Source organism: Cryptomeria japonica, chromosome 3, assembly GCF_030272615.1.
Source record: "Cryptomeria japonica chromosome 3, Sugi_1.0, whole genome shotgun sequence".
NCBI classification, from domain to species: domain Eukaryota; kingdom Viridiplantae; phylum Streptophyta; class Pinopsida; order Cupressales; family Cupressaceae; genus Cryptomeria; species Cryptomeria japonica.
In genome coordinates, this window is record NC_081407.1 from 279299855 (window position 1) to 279316027 (window position 16173).

The window sequence follows — 16173 nt, forward strand, 5'->3', positions numbered from 1 at the left end:
AAAGGAAATAATTGAGGCTTATTTTAAACATATTGATCCACTTGGTCAAGCCCAATTTATATCAAATACAATTATTTATAATGAGCTAAAAGAGCCACTACAATTATTATGTGTAGATTTGACAAAAAGAGGAAAAGATGCTTAGAAAAATATATAGTTGAAAATGTTGAAAAAGATTTGGGTTCCAATATTGATCAGTGAGGGTGACCTTTTGGTGAAATGGTGGTTCTTCTTGCCTATAGTGCCAACAACCAAGGTTCGAACCTTGCAAGGTTACTTTCTATCGCCTCAACAATGGAGGGCCCCCCAAGATATTATATCTTGATTTACCTATGGGATGTGAAGTGTGGCATTTGCATTCCACCTAGGAGTTACACCCCTAGATTAAATTTTATATAAGAAACAACAAAAATGGGAGGGTGAGAAAAATAGGGTTTGAACTAGTGGGTGATGGGGAAGAAGATGATGAAGGTGACATTGATGGTATTGGTGGGATTTTCTAGCTTTCTCTTTCCTAGGCCAAAGGTGTTATGGGTTCTACAACTTTCTATGGGGGTTTTCTATTTGGCTTTATTTTTCCTCTTCTTTCTACTTTCTACTTTCTACATATACCTCTTGTCTAGGTGCCAAATCTGGTGCTCATGGGGACATGCATTAAATACAAGGTGTTACCTAACTTTCCACTCAAGTGATTTTTGAATTACTAAAAAAAAAGTACATTTTAAGGGGTTAGTGCCAGACATTATGTTCTATTTTTTTGATAAAAATAGGACCACTTTTTGTTAACCTCCTTTTTGAACCCATTAATATCCACCATTTTTTTTTTAAATAGTATTTTTGAAAGTATATTTAGGGCACTACAACTCTTGTCATTTTTGAATCTTCACATTTTGAGTGTAACTATCTTCAATTTCACATCCAAGATCAGTATTTCTTGATTCCAGAAGAAGAAAAAAGGGGCATCTTAAGACCCCTTTTTGGTTATCCATCTTTGTACACTTACCTTAGATGTGTCAACTTAAATTTCAAGAGATCAATTGAGTGGAAATTATGTTTACTTTACTTTTAAGGATTAATCAGATGACATGGGTATTGATATTGAAGAAGAAACACATAGGCAAACTCATTTGGACACATGACAAGAGGAAGAGTGAGGAGGGACATAGACATATTCCCTTTGGCTACAAGTTTCCATACACAATTATATGACACAACATCCCAAATAACCAAGATAGAAATCACTTTAACTAAATCAAGAAATTAGTAAAAAATATAATTGTGTAGCATGCACCTTCCTTAGTCACAACATCCAAACATGTACTTGTAGATCAATGATCTTGTGAGAAATGTAGTGATAAATTGTTTTACTTAGTAGATTGAACAAATAGGAAAGAGAGAAGAACAAATGATGTAAACAAATCAAAAAAAGTAAAGCTTTATGAATATTTGAAAATCTAAAATGTTACCAACATACTTCATGCAAAAGGGGATGACCCTGTGTTGTACCGGTAAGCTACACACCTCCTGTTTGGGAGGTCTTGGGTTCAAGATTTCTTGAAGCCCACTGTATGTTGGATCCCTTTCCCAACACATGCACATGGTGTTAGCAAAAATGATAGCATAGATGGGATGTTGCAAATTGGAAGCCACACAATTGAGACCAAAATGATCAACAAAAAGGATGCCACTGCGGAGATGTTAATTTCGCCCAAGGGCATTGTTACAAGTGTGGTTTCCGTTGCACCAAAAGATCGACCTACTAATGCCCAATACAACCACTAGACTTATAGAATCCATAGGAGGCGGTTAAGTCATGTCACAAACCCTAGTGTTGCATTGCACAACACAAGGAGACCAAGGGAACACACCTTGCAACAATCCCCCCTAGCGCAAGAAAGGGGTTTGAACCTATGACCAAGCTACGATAACATTTGTTACAATTGTGGTTGTCATTGCACCAAAAGATCAACTTTTTAATGCCCAATACAACCACTAGACTCAGTGTTGCATTGCACAACACAAGGAGATCAATGGCACGCACCTTGCAACAGGCATGAGAGTTTGGAGTGTGTGGAGGATGTTGTGGAGAGATAAGAATGCTACGAAGAAATAAGGGTTCCATGTGGAGTGAGAAGGAGAGGACTGGAGTGATAAGGAGAGGACTGGAGTGATAAGGAGAGGACTACAGTGATAAGGAGCCATGGTGATATGAGCAGTGGAGTGATAAGGAGGTATGGAGTGATAAGGAGGTGCTCGATCGTCCATAGAGTTGGTGGCGGATCAAGGTGCAAAAAAAAAAAAAAAATCATGGAGGTGTTAATACCTCAAAACATAAATGTAACCATGGGGAAGGGGTCCCCTAAATGTGACCCTCATTGGTTTGTAGCTCCAGTCAAAAGTGACTACCAATAAAAAAAAAAGCATACTTCATGCAGAAAGTGTGAGGTAAAAGTTTCCTTCAAATGCGTTTCAAGCTTCCACTAACTTCAGTAGTTGGATTTTTATTTCAACAATGAAAAATGCAAATCAAGTATATCATCTTGCTCATCATTTGCTAGCCCAAGTTAATCTCAAAAACATTTGCATCTAGTTTGGCCACATATACACAAATGATGTTATTTATTGTCTTTTGGGGTGAAAATACACTATAGGATAGTGTTAGAAAAGAATGGTAGTTGGAATGGCATCGACGCTCTAGATAAAAGAAGAACACTTACCTTGTAAATTTGAACTTCCAATAGCTACACATAATAAACAAAAGGTGTATATTTTATCAACCAAGCTAAGCTAAAAAAAATAGATTTTCTTCTGAAGTTTAATTATTTTTTTCCTTCTACTTAAAATAGACAATTTATCTATTTTTAAATTAGTAAACCAATTTAAGTAATTCTATACTCTAAAATTTGTATATATATTTTCTCTAGAATTTGTAAACTTTATTCTTCATAATGGAGAGCTACATAATTTTTTTCCTAAACTTTAATAAAATTTTGTTAAATACAATTATATTTTGTTTCCTTATATTTCACTTGGATTTGATTGTTGTTAAATGTCATATTCGACGAGAATTCCATAATACCATATCCACCTAGCAAAACTCACAAAAAATGAAAGGTTGCAAACTCATCATTTTCATCTATGTCCCATCGTGATGTAATAAAATTTTCTATTGACCTGATTTCACTTTCAAATTTAAAGAATATTTTATATAAATTACAACCGACATCACCATTACACCTCTTTTTGATACTAGAAATTTTTTTAACATTTGTATAAACCTAAATTTGAATCTAAATTTGTGACAGAAACAAAAGGTAAAATAATTAAATGAAGAATGTTTCATCAGCTTTAATTAAATGAAGAATGTTTCATCAGCTTTCATTTATCCACTTAAACAAGATGTATATTCGTTAAAGAATAGTACATAAATATTGGTACTAAGAAGGAATATTTTAATATAGAAGATGTACAAAATTATTATTCTTGATTGATTGATTATTAAAAAGAATGATATTTAGAAAAAGTTGCTAGAACTACTCGCCATATAAACTACTATTTTTTAAAAGTATTTGTGCTAATGGGGCCCTCATTTATATCTGATCACGGATCTGTACATTCTACCTATTAGAGATTTGAAATCTGTTTCCTGCAATTTCTGGGTGTGAAAGTTGTTCAGAATGTATTGTTTGTATTGATCAAATTCGACGACTTTTTTTTGTGCCCATTAATTATAATGGTGACCTCTGGTAGGTTATGACAAATATCTATGTCCAGTCTAAATCACTTCACGAATAATCTTTTGTTCGGTTGTTATGAACATCTATTAACCCCTTTTTATTCGTTAAACATTTAATAAATCTTTGAGTGGCCGGTATCCATTTTACACGTTATGTTTATTTGGAGCAGAGATGGCCACGTTTGCTTTGCAGAATTTAAGTGATACGCTGGCGTACAGAAAAACTATAAGTTGGAAAAGCTTCTTGTTTGTCTGTGGATGTTTTGGAGTGAGAAATGGCATTTCTTTCGAAGATAATATGCTATATTCTGTTGGCCCTTATATTTGCGTCTGTCCTGCTTGAGGGCGCGGTGGCAGAAGAGAAGTATCATGGTGGCAGAGGAAGTGCAGAATGGGGCGGTGGAGAACAAGGTAGAGGTAGAGGCAGAGGCAGAGGCGGTGATGGAGGGAGAGGTCTGGAAGATGGCAATGGAGGAGGAGGAGGTGGTGGTGGTGGTCGAGGCAGCGGTGTGGAAGGTGGTGGTGGGCGTGGTGGTGATGGAGGCGGCAGTGTGGGAGGTGGTGGTGGGCGTGGAGGAGGTGGTGGCGGTTGGGGAGGAGGTGGTGGTAGACGGGGTGGTTGGGGGACTGTCCTCATGGGTATGATAAGTGTAGTTGTAGTGGGGTCTAGGTAGTCATTGAAGTAATGAATTGGAGGTGGCAGTGTGGAAGGTAGCAGTGGAAGTGGTGGTGGTGGGTGTGGTGGTGTTGTAGGTGGCAGTATGGTATGTGTTGGTGGACAGGGTGGTTTGGGGACTATCTTCGTGGGCATGATAAGAGAAGTAGTGGTGTCTAGGAAGTTGTAGTTGGGTTTAGGTAGTTGTCGAAGTAATGGAAATTTGAAAGTTTTTGGATTTGATTGTACACATTTTTTATATCAATGTTTTTGATTTATAATAAGAATAAAATGGTAGAATTAGAATTAGTTTATTCTCAAGTAGAAGTTATTATTTTTCAAATTATTAATTAAAATCTATTTAATTAGTAAGAGGATCTAAAACTGACATCAAATTGTTTATAGGTACAAGTATTTGTAGTTTCATGATCCAAATATTATATTTGTGTTTTTATGATTTATAAAAGAAATTCAAATTCTTTCAATGGTATCATTCCTCTCAATATTATAGTTGTTTGAGTACACATTATAAAATGATAAAATTATAATATATTTATAAATTTAGAAACAAAAAAAAAAAAAAAAAGGCTTGTCTTCTTTTTTGTTTAAAACCCTTTTTTAACATGTCCTCGTCACTTTTAATGAATGTTTGTTCAACAATTGATTATAAGTTCCTATGAAAGTTAGGAATATTACTCCATCAATTAGATGTAATTTCTTTTAGTCAATCATCATGTAGAATTAAATATTTGAGTAACAAACTTACAATATATCATTAATTATCTTATTTAATAAATTTGAAAATGTCATCTATTTATTTACTGAAATTAATATTGGGAATAGTTAATCCATAAATGTGATTCTTATAAATTAAATTCTTGTGATAACATTTTAACTATATCAATAATATAAGTATTATTCAAACATTAAATTGAAGTTCAAATTTCAACTATATTCATAGTTAATTATTTCTTGAATACAATGAAGAATAATATAGTCATTACAAGTGATATGGCAATTTAATATAAAAATCAATTACGCCATCTATAAAACCATCTTCTATAAAATGGCATCATTGGATTTTTAATATTTTTTGAAAAAAGACTAGGACAAAATATAATTATGTACTAAATATATTCAAGTATATGTTTATAAAAATAAACTCACATTTATTAAATGGTGCACTATTATCTAATATTAGTTTAATGCAAAAAATGACTAATTTTTTTAAAATCATATATAATTAATGACTCACTATTACTGCACTAATGCACCATTTATGCAATCTTGTAAAGAGTAATATTCACTCCAACTACAATTTCAACTCTCAAATGACTAGTATGAACAATTTACAATATGGTCAAGCACATGGTGATCCAAAAGAATTGTTTCCATGACCTTAATTTGGAGTTACTTAAATTCACAACGAAGCATATTCTAACAACCTTATTATCTTGTTTAACAAAAATAATTACTATTTCACAATCTTTAAATCTTCTAATTATGCAAACTAATTAATGATAGAACCAAACACAACACATCTCTAGTTATTTAAATACAATGTATTGGTGTAAAACACCAGAATTTTTTTTTTTTAACATTATTACTAATAATTTGTGATTTCTCATAAGTAGTTGGAGTTAAGTCTTGTAATCTACAAAATCAATATTTGGCATTTTTATCATGAGATGAATATTGTTAGAATGTTCCATAATCAAGAATTCTACCCAAGATCAAATGTCTAATAGCTAATCAAAAAATATGTGAATATTCAATATATAAGACTAATATCATAACTATTTATTCATTAGAAGAAAAAAACTATAATATATAACCTTAAGACTCCAAAACTGATGAGGATATGGCTAATCATAAAATAAAATTTTAAATATTTATTGTACTAAAATAATATCATAATTGATTATTCAATGGATAAAAGAGCTACAATATATTCTCAAAATTTGAAATCCGACGAGGATGAGAAAGATGCAAATCATAAAAAATAAGGGATTTTCTTATATAATTTTTTAAGTTTGAGAAGATAAAGGAAAAGGAAAGATGCCTTGAAAGAATAAATGACTTGTTCTCAATTATCCTATCTAAATAATAAAATAACTTACCTAAGTAAACAAATAAAAATGACTTGTCTACAAATGAATGGGTAACTAGCCTAAAGATGGTTTTAATATTTATTTGTTGTTTTTCAATAAAAATAGAATATATTTTTGTAGTAATAGGTAGATATTGATGTTTAATAAAAGTATTCTTATTTTTAATATTCTAAATGGCGCTTGGGGCTATTGTTATTACATAAATGTATCCTTGTTGAAATTCATGTGGAATTTTCATTTAATATTTTTATTTAATAAAAAAAAGAGCTAATAGATATAGAAATATGATTCTTATCAATTTGAAATTTTTAACAAGTTTGAATAAGATCCTCCTAGGAATCTTAGATGTTAGTTTTACCAAAAACTATTAAATACATTTACATTTTGTGAATGGAATGTTGTCAAATCCCACATTCCATGATAATTCCTTAATACCATGTCAGCAAAACTCACAAAAAATGGAAGGTTGCAAAAGTGCAACAAGGTTGATCATTTTCATTTCGATACAAGTGCTAGCAAATTTCTTTTTGCATTTGTATATACCTCAAATTTATAATAGAGAAGCAAAAATTAAAATACTAAATGGAAAATGTTTCACCGGATTTCATTGATCCACTTAAATGAAGATGTATATCTCCTTAAAGTTTTAGTACATAAATACGATATTGAAAATGACTATTTTAATGTAGATGAGGAGTAAAATTATTATTCTTAATTGACTAATTATTAACTAGAATGAGATTTATATAAGTGGTTGAGAACTACAAGCCATATTAACTACTATTTTTTAACACAGAAAATATTGGTACTAATGGGCCCCTTGGAGATCTTTACATTCTACCTATTAATATTTGAAATCTGTATTCTGCAATTTGCAGGTGTGAAAGTTGTTGAGAATGTATTGTCTGTAATTATCAAATTCGACGACTTTTGTTTGTGTCCATTAATTATAATGCGGACACCTGGTAAGTTATGACAAATATATAAGTCGAGTCCAAATCACTTCACTAATAATCCTTTGTTCAGTTGTTCTGAACATTTAATATAATACATCCTTTTTTTTCCTTAAACATTTAATAAATCTGAGAATGGCCGGTATCCATTTTACATGTTATGTTTATGTGAAACAGAGATCGCCACGTTCGCTTTGCAGAATTTAAGTGATACGTTGGCGTGCAGAAAAGCTATAAGTAGGAAAAGCTTCTTGTTTGTCTGTGGATGTTTTGGAGTTAGAAATGGCATGTCGCAGGAAAATAATATGCTATATTCTGATGGACCTTATATTTGCGTCGATCCTGCTTGAGGGCGCGGTCGCGGAAGAGAGGTATCATGGTGGCAGAGGACGTGCAGAATGGGATGGTGGAGAACGAGGTCGAGGCAGAGGCAGAGGCAGAGGTGGTGGTGATGAAAGGGGCGGTCTCCAAGATGGCGGCGAAGGAGGTGGTGGTCGAGGTGGCGCTGTGGAAGGTGGTGATGGAGGCGGTGGTGTGGGAGATGGGCGTGGACGTGGTGGCCGTGGAGGAGGTGGTGGCGGTTGGGGAGGAGGTGGTGGTGGTGGTGGAGGACGGGGTGGTTGGGGGATTGTCCTCATGGGTATGATAAGTTGTGTCGTAGTGGGGTTTAGGTAGTCATAGAAGTAATGGATTGGAGGTGGTAGTAGATGTGGTGGTGGTGGCGGCAGTGTGGGATGTGGTGGTGGGCGTGGCAGCCGTGTGGCGTGGTGGTGTGGGAGGTGGTGTTGGATGTGGTGGTGGTGGGCATGGTGGTGATGGAAGCGGCAGTGTAGGAGGTTGTGGTGGATACAATGGTGGCGGTGGTGGAGGAGGTGGTGGTGGACAGGGTAGTTGGGGGTTGTCCTCATGGGCATGATAAGAGGAGTGGTAGTGGGGTCTAGGTGTTGTAGAAGTAACAAATTTGAAAGTTTTTGGATTTGGTTGTGCCATATATATCATATCAATGTTTTGGATCATAATGAGGATAAAATCATAGAATTAGTTTATTATCAAGTAGAAGTTATTATTATTTTAAAATATTAATTAAAAATCCTGTAATTAGTAAGAGGATCTCAAAGTGTTATAAATTAGTTTATAGGTACAGGTATTTGTAGTTTCATGATCCAAATACTACATTTGTGTTTTTAAGATTTACAAAAGAAATTCAAATACTTTCAATGGTATATTTCCTCTCAATATTATAGTTGTTTGAGTAGAAACTACAAATTATAATATGTTAAAATTGTATTAATTTTAAAAAATTTAAAAATTGTAAATTTGTCTATTTTTTTGTTTATACACATTTTTTTGACACATCATCACTTTGAATTTATGTTTGTATGACAATTGATGGTAAGTTCCTATGAAAGTTAGGAATATTACTTCGTCAACTAGATGTAATTTCTTTTAGTCAATCATCATATAGAATTAAAGATTTGAGTAACTAAATTACAATATACTATTAACTATTTTATTTAATAAATTTGAAAATGTGATCTATTTATTTGTTGAAATTAATATTGGGAATAGATAATCCATAAATGAGATTGTTATAAATTAAATTCTTGTGATAAAATTTTAATTATATCAATAATATAAGTCTTATATAAACATTAAATTGGAGTTCAAATTTCAACTCTATTAATTTTTGTATTATTGCTTGGATACACTGAAGAATAATATAGTCATTATAAGTGATATGGTAATTTAATATGAAAATCAATTATGCCTTCTACAAAATCATCTCCCATAAAATGACATCATTGGACTTTAACTTTTTTTTTTTTTGGGAGAAAGACAAAGACTAAATATAATTATGTTTAATATATATATTTAATTATGTGTTTATAAAAAATAGCTCACATTTATTAAATGGTGCATTATTATCTAATATTATTTTATTACTTTAACGTAAAAGATGACTACAAAATTTAAATCATAACTAATTAACAACCCACTATTACTATAATAGTGCACTATTTATGCAACTTATAGCCACTAATATTCACTCCAACTACAATTTCAACTACCAAATGACTAGTATGAACTAGTTACAATGTAGTCAAGCACATCATTAATCCAAAAATTATGTTTCTATAGCCTTAATTTTGAGTTACTTAAGTTCAAAAGCAAGCATATTCTAACAACTCTATTATCTTGTTTGTAAAAAATAATTATTATTTCACAATCTTTAAATCAACTAAATATGCAAACTAATCAAAGGTGGAACCAAACACAATGCATCTCTAGTTATATAACTACAATGTATTGGTGTAAAACACCAAAAAATTATTTTTCATGCTTTTACCAATAATTTGTGATTTATCATAAGTAATTGGAGTTAAATCTTGGAATCTTTAAGATCAACATTTGGCATTTTCTTAATCGGTTGAATATTGTTAGAATGTTGCATAATCAATAATTCTGCACAAGACCAAATGTCTAAGCTAATCACAAAATAAGAATGTAAATATTCAATATATGTCTATTATGATAACTATTTATTCAATGGAAGGAAAAAACTATAATATATATCCTTGAGATTCCAAATATGATGAGGATATGGCTAATCATGAAGTAAAAATTTAGGTATTTATTGTATTATACTAATATCACAATCGATTATTCAATGGATGCAAGAGCTATAGTATATTCTAAAAAATTTAAATCTAATTAGGATTAGAAAGATGCCAAACATAAAAAACTAAGGGATTTCCTTAACTATTTTTTTAAGTTTGAGAAGTAAATATAAAGGAAACATCCCATGAAAGTAAAAATGACTTGTACTCAATTATCATATTCTACCTATATAATAAAATAACTTACCTAAGAAAATATAATATAATTAAGTGTAATTAATTAATTACACAAACATCACCCTAAGTGCAACTTAAAGGAGAAATAGGAGATATGGTATGAGTCTTGGAAACTAGACTCATTTAGGTACAAATATTCAATGATAATGCCCCTCAAAAAATGAGAAAAATTATAACAAATCTCTCCCTAAGATGCCTAGGAGAAGGTTTAGGTGACCCCTCGACCGATGAAGGAGATCATGCCACAATAGAGAAGAAGAGAGATCATGCAACCCAATTCCCTCAATATGTAGTTTTTTTGACAATGGTTGATGTTTGATATAGATGTTAATGATGGTCTAGGATTGTCAAACAAAATTCACCCTCTTCGGAAGAAACTAGGCCAAACAAGTATGTAGGGTATCTTTCTATTCCTAAAAAGATATGAGGGAATACAACTTAGAGTATATTGTGTCTCTAGAAGTTACTTAGGTGTCAAAATGTTACTAGTAAGAGACTCCATAATGAAATAAAGAGAGAGAAAATTTGACAAATCAAAATCTCACGGAAGTAGATGTAGAACAAGATCCAAAAATGAAAAATACTCCAAATGATGCTCAATGAACTTGGAACCACTCCCAAACTATGTCACTCTGGTTATTTGAACTATCTAAAAATTGTGATCAGAGATCTGATCCTCGCTAGAGAAGCTTAACCACTTGAGGAAGATCCTATGGCATCTAACAGTTCAAGTTCATCTAGTTCATCTGTAGCTGTCTTCTGGAGAGAAATTCCTAGGCTTGATGGAACAAATTATAGAGTATGGAAGATTCGGATGGAGACTCATCCAAGATGTCTTGGTAAGGAAATCTAGGAGATCACTAAGAATGGTGTAACCCCTTTTAATCGAGCATCTGGCAATCCTCCTTCGAAAAACTTGGATAAGGAGCTTGAGAATGATTGTAGAGCTAGAGAAGCCCTCTTATATGCACTTTATGATCAACAAATAATGGGATTGACTGACAAATCAACAACAAAGGCTATATGGGACAAGTTAGAGACTCTAAATGAAGGTGACCCTACTATTAAGATTGCTAAACTTGATGGTTATTGGGTGACATATGAAAATTTGAAGATGAAAGAAGATGAAAGGATTACTACATTTATGGAAAGGGTAAATGAAATTGTCATGGGAATTCAATGTTGTGATGGATCTCTAAGTGAAGATGAAATAGTTTCTAAAGTTCTGAGAGCTTTACCACCGGCTTATAAGACGAAGGATACTTCAATTAATGAATTGAGAATAATTGATGGCGAATACTTTTGTCAATAGGGATACCTTGGTTGGGAAATTATCTTCTTCTGAACTTGAAGAATTTGGACCCTCTGGAGCTGTGAAGTCTGAACCTGGTTTTCATGAATTTACATCATCAACCAGCAAGAAATATTGGAAAGCTTTGTATGCAAAGAAATCGGAAGATATGAAGAGGGAAGATGAAGAATTTGGGCAACTTGAAGCCCTATTTTCTAGAAGAGTACCTAAAGGACCGGTAGGAAGTAAGTATGAAGGAAAATCACCCTTTAAATGTTTTGAATGTAATAAGATATGTCATTTTGCATCTAGATATCCTGAAAGGAATTCAAGATTTGAAGAAAGAACTAGAAGATCTTTTAAGCCTAAACTTGAATATCAGAACAAGAATAAGTACAGGAGAAACAAAGATAAATCATGTTATTTTGCTGATGAGGAAGGTGTGACTGATTCTAATGATGAACCAACAAAAGACTCTACTAGTGGTTCTGGCAATGGAAAGGAATGGGTGTTCCTGGCTATCAAGGAAGATGATCCGACACTAGAAGAGAATGTACCTGAAGCTGCTAAAATTGAAGATAAGGATGAATGGGTAATAGACAGTGGATGTTCACATCATATGACTGGAGATAAAAGGAAGTTTCTATCTTTGCAAGAATTTGATGGTGGTCTGGTTAGACTTGGAGATGACAAAGCATGCATGATCAAAGGAAGAGAAACTATATCATTGTATGGCAAGCACAATACTGATAATGTTTATTATGTTGAAGGTTTAAGGCATAATATTTTGAGTGTATGACAGTTGGTGGATAAGGGATTTCAATTACAATTCAAGGATGGAAAATGCAAGATCATTAATAGATCTAGATTGGAGATTGATACCAGTACTAAGACAAAAGGTAATATATTTCATTTGAATTCTAGTGAGAAGACATATTTGATTGCACAAATTGATGAGAGTTGGCTTTGGCATAAAAGGTTATGTCATGTGAAATTTGATTGCATGGTAAAGACCAGTTCAACTAAGGTAGTTAGAGATATACCTAAGATTGTGAAGCCCTATAATCCGGTATGTAAAGAATGTCAAATGGGAAAATAGGTCAGAACCTCTTTTAAGAGTATGCAAGAAAAATCTAATGATGTTCTTGATATTACTCATACTGATTTGTGTGGTCCTGCTAGAATCAAAAAATTTCAAGGTGATAGATATTTTATGTTAGTCATTGATGATTATTCTAGAATGATGTGGGTTACTTTTCTAAGGGAGAAATCTGAGGCTTTTGAAAAGTTTAAAATCTTTATAGCTAAGGTTAAAATTGAGACAAGATTGAAGATTAAGTGCTTAAGGTCATATCATGATGGAGAATTCTCATCCAGTGAGTTTAATAACTTCTGTGAGAAGCATGGCATAAGGAGACAATTTTCTGCTCCCCGAACACCTCAGCAAAATGGAGTTGTGGAAAGAAAGAACATAACTATCTTGGATGCTACTAGAACCATGATGATGGAAGCTAATCTACCTCATATCTACTGGAGAGAAGTAGTGAGCACAACAATTTATACATTCAACAGTTCATATCAAAGGAGAAACCAGTAAGACACCTTATGAGTTATGGTTTGGCAATACACCTACAATTAAGTTCTTCAGAATCTTTGGTAGTAAATGTTATATCGAGGTAGATGATTTCATTGGCAAGTTTGATCCTAGATGTGATGAAGGAATATTCCTTGGTCATTATAATGAAAGAAAAGTATATAGATGTTATAACGAAAGATTGTAGAGAATTGTGGAGAGCACTAATGTTAAAGTGGATGAGCAAAATAGAAGTCAAATTAGAAATTATGAGCAAGAACCGATAGTGGAGATGATCATAACTAAACCGATAACATCTTTACTGAAACAGAATGTTGAACCAGTTACTCTAGTTGTATCAGAAAATTTAACATTAACTGAAGATTAGGGAAGAGGAACAGAGAATCAGAAGACTCCTAGGTATGTCAGGTTGAATCATTTAGAAGATTAGGTCATTAAGGATAAGAACAAAGGAGTGATGACAAGAAGTAGATTGACAACTGATGAGGTATGTTTAATTTCTCTTTGAACCGGTATCAGTAACTAAATCATGTAAAGATGAATGTTGGATGAAAGCAATGGAAGAAGAATTAGATCAGATAGAAAAGAATAACACATGGATTTTAGTTCTTCGATTTAAAAATAAGAATGTTATTGGAACTAAATGGGTTTATAGGAATAAATTAAATGAAGTTGGACAGGTTGTGAGGAGTAAAGCTAGATTGGTTTGTAAAGGATATTCTTAGAAGGAAGGAACTGATTATGGTGAAACTTTTGCACCCGTGGCTAGGATTGAAGTTGTAAGATTATTTCTTGCCTATGTTGCACATAAAAACTACAAGGTTTATCAGATGGATGTTAAGTGTGTTTTTTTGAATGGGGATCTTGATGAGGAAGTTTATATTGAGCAACCTAATGGTTTTTCACTTTCAGATGATAAAAACATGGTTTGTAGATTAAAGAAAGCCTTATATGGATTGAAATAGGAACCTAGATCCTGGTATGCTAGGTTGGACAAATATCTTTTAAAAATTGGTTTCACTAAAGGTAATGCTAACTGTAATCTATATTATAAAGTCACTGGTGATGACATACTCATTATTGAGGTCTTTGTTGATGACATAATTTTTGGAGGTGAAGATAAGTTGTGCATGAAATTCTCTAACAATGTGGAGAATGAATTTGAGATGTCTATGATTGGGGAAATAAATTTTTTCTTAGGTTTGCAGATTACTCAAACTAATAAAGGTATTTTCATCTATCAAACTAAGTATGCTAGGGAGTTGTTGAAGAAATTTGGTATAGAAAATTCTAAACCGGTTAGTACTCCAATGGTTGCAAGTGAGAAATTGCCAAAGAAAGATGACTCTACACCGGTAAATCCTACAAGATACAAGTCTATGATTGGAGGTCTGTTATATATGACTTAGACTAGACTGGATATAATGAATGTAGATTGCATTGCATCAATATATCAAAGTGATCCTAGAGAAAATCATGAGAGTGCAGTGAAAAGGATTTTTAGGTACTTACAAGGAACATCTAAATATGGTTTGTGTTACCCTAAAGATGATAACTTTACTTTATGCTCATATATAGATGCAGATTGGGCAGGTGATGTTGATGATAAGAAAAGTACTTCCGATGGAGCTTTCTTTCTTGGAAAGAAACTTGTTTCAATGATCATCAAGAAATAGTCATGTACTTCCTTATCTACTACTGAAGCTAAGTATGTTGTTGCTGCTACTAACTATACACAAGTTTTATGGATGAAGAAAATGTTAAAGGACATAAAAGTGCATTGCAGTGAACCAGTAGTTATTCACTATGATAACTTTGTTGCTATAGACATATCAAAGAATCTGGTATTCCACTCTAAGACAAAGCACATATCTATCAAGTACAACTTCTTGAAGGAAAAGGTGGAATCAAATTGAAGTTAGATTGGTTTATGTTAACACTAAAGAATAGATTGCAAACAAATTCACTAAATCTTTGCCTAAAGAATCATTTGAGTACCTCAAAGATGGATTAGGGGTTTATGCCCCTCTGACAAAAAAATAATTGATGCTATTTGACATCAGTCTGGTATGCATTATCAGATCTATTATTCATTTCGAATTTATGTGGTGATGCTACTACTCAGGGGGAGTAGTTAGTTTTGTGATTCAGAGGTTTATGATTTTGCTTTAATATTTATGTCAAATCTTTGGCATTGATGTCAAAGGGGGAGAGATATTCATGTGAAAATATTAAGGAGATATATACATTAGGGGGATAAATTTGCATAACTTAACTGTGATATCATCTACAGGGAGAGTATTCAGAACTTCATTGCTATATTCTTGTGTGGGAGATTTGTTTGGCATTTCTTGGCACTTGGATGTTTTTCACATCTAGTGTTGTCATCAATGCCAAAGAGGGAGATTGTTGGCAATTTGGAGGAATTGATTATGTTTTATCATTGATATCAACACTAGCTGTTTTGGCTATTTACCGGTATCCTTTTGGTCCTGGTAGGATGATTGGTTTTTGGTTGGTAAGATCATGTTGATCCCGCATACTCTAGTGTGCTTTGTCTTATGGAATTGGCTTAGATATGCTACTCAAATACATGTTCAGCTAGTTGGTATTGATTTGACTGCTATCTTATATGCTGGTAAGCTTGGTTTATGGATCTGGTGAGGGTTTCACCGGCAGAGTTTTGTTGAAGATCTTTTGATATTATGTATAAGTGGTGTTGGTGTGGCTTCTAGTAAGGATTCAGGATGTTGATGGTGATTGTGTTTGAGCCTTGACTGATTGTGATCATTGCTTTAGCATGTGTGGACCTAAATTGGGTCCGGTAATATCTAGGTTATTGATTGACTTAATGTAACGTGTTGTTAAAACTTCTCGATGTGTTTCTGGGATGACTTATGGGTTGGATGATATTTGTTTGGTCTCAGGTTGACATGTTGTATAATTATGTAATATGTTTTATTGCATGGGTGGCTGAC

The 16173-nt window shown here is 32.9% G+C and overlaps 1 protein-coding gene across 1 annotated transcript; it reads left to right on the top strand.

The window, feature by feature from the left end:
- The first annotated feature begins 4011 nt into the window (after positions 1-4011).
- LOC131874096 (glycine-rich cell wall structural protein 1.0-like) lies at positions 4012-8371 on the top strand. Its single transcript, XM_059217336.1, has 4 exons — positions 4012-4375; positions 7381-7467; positions 7736-8074; positions 8127-8371. Exons 1-4 carry the CDS (start codon positions 4012-4014, stop codon positions 8369-8371), a joined length of 1035 nt encoding a protein of 344 aa, XP_059073319.1.
- The last annotated feature ends 7802 nt before the right edge of the window (positions 8372-16173 follow it).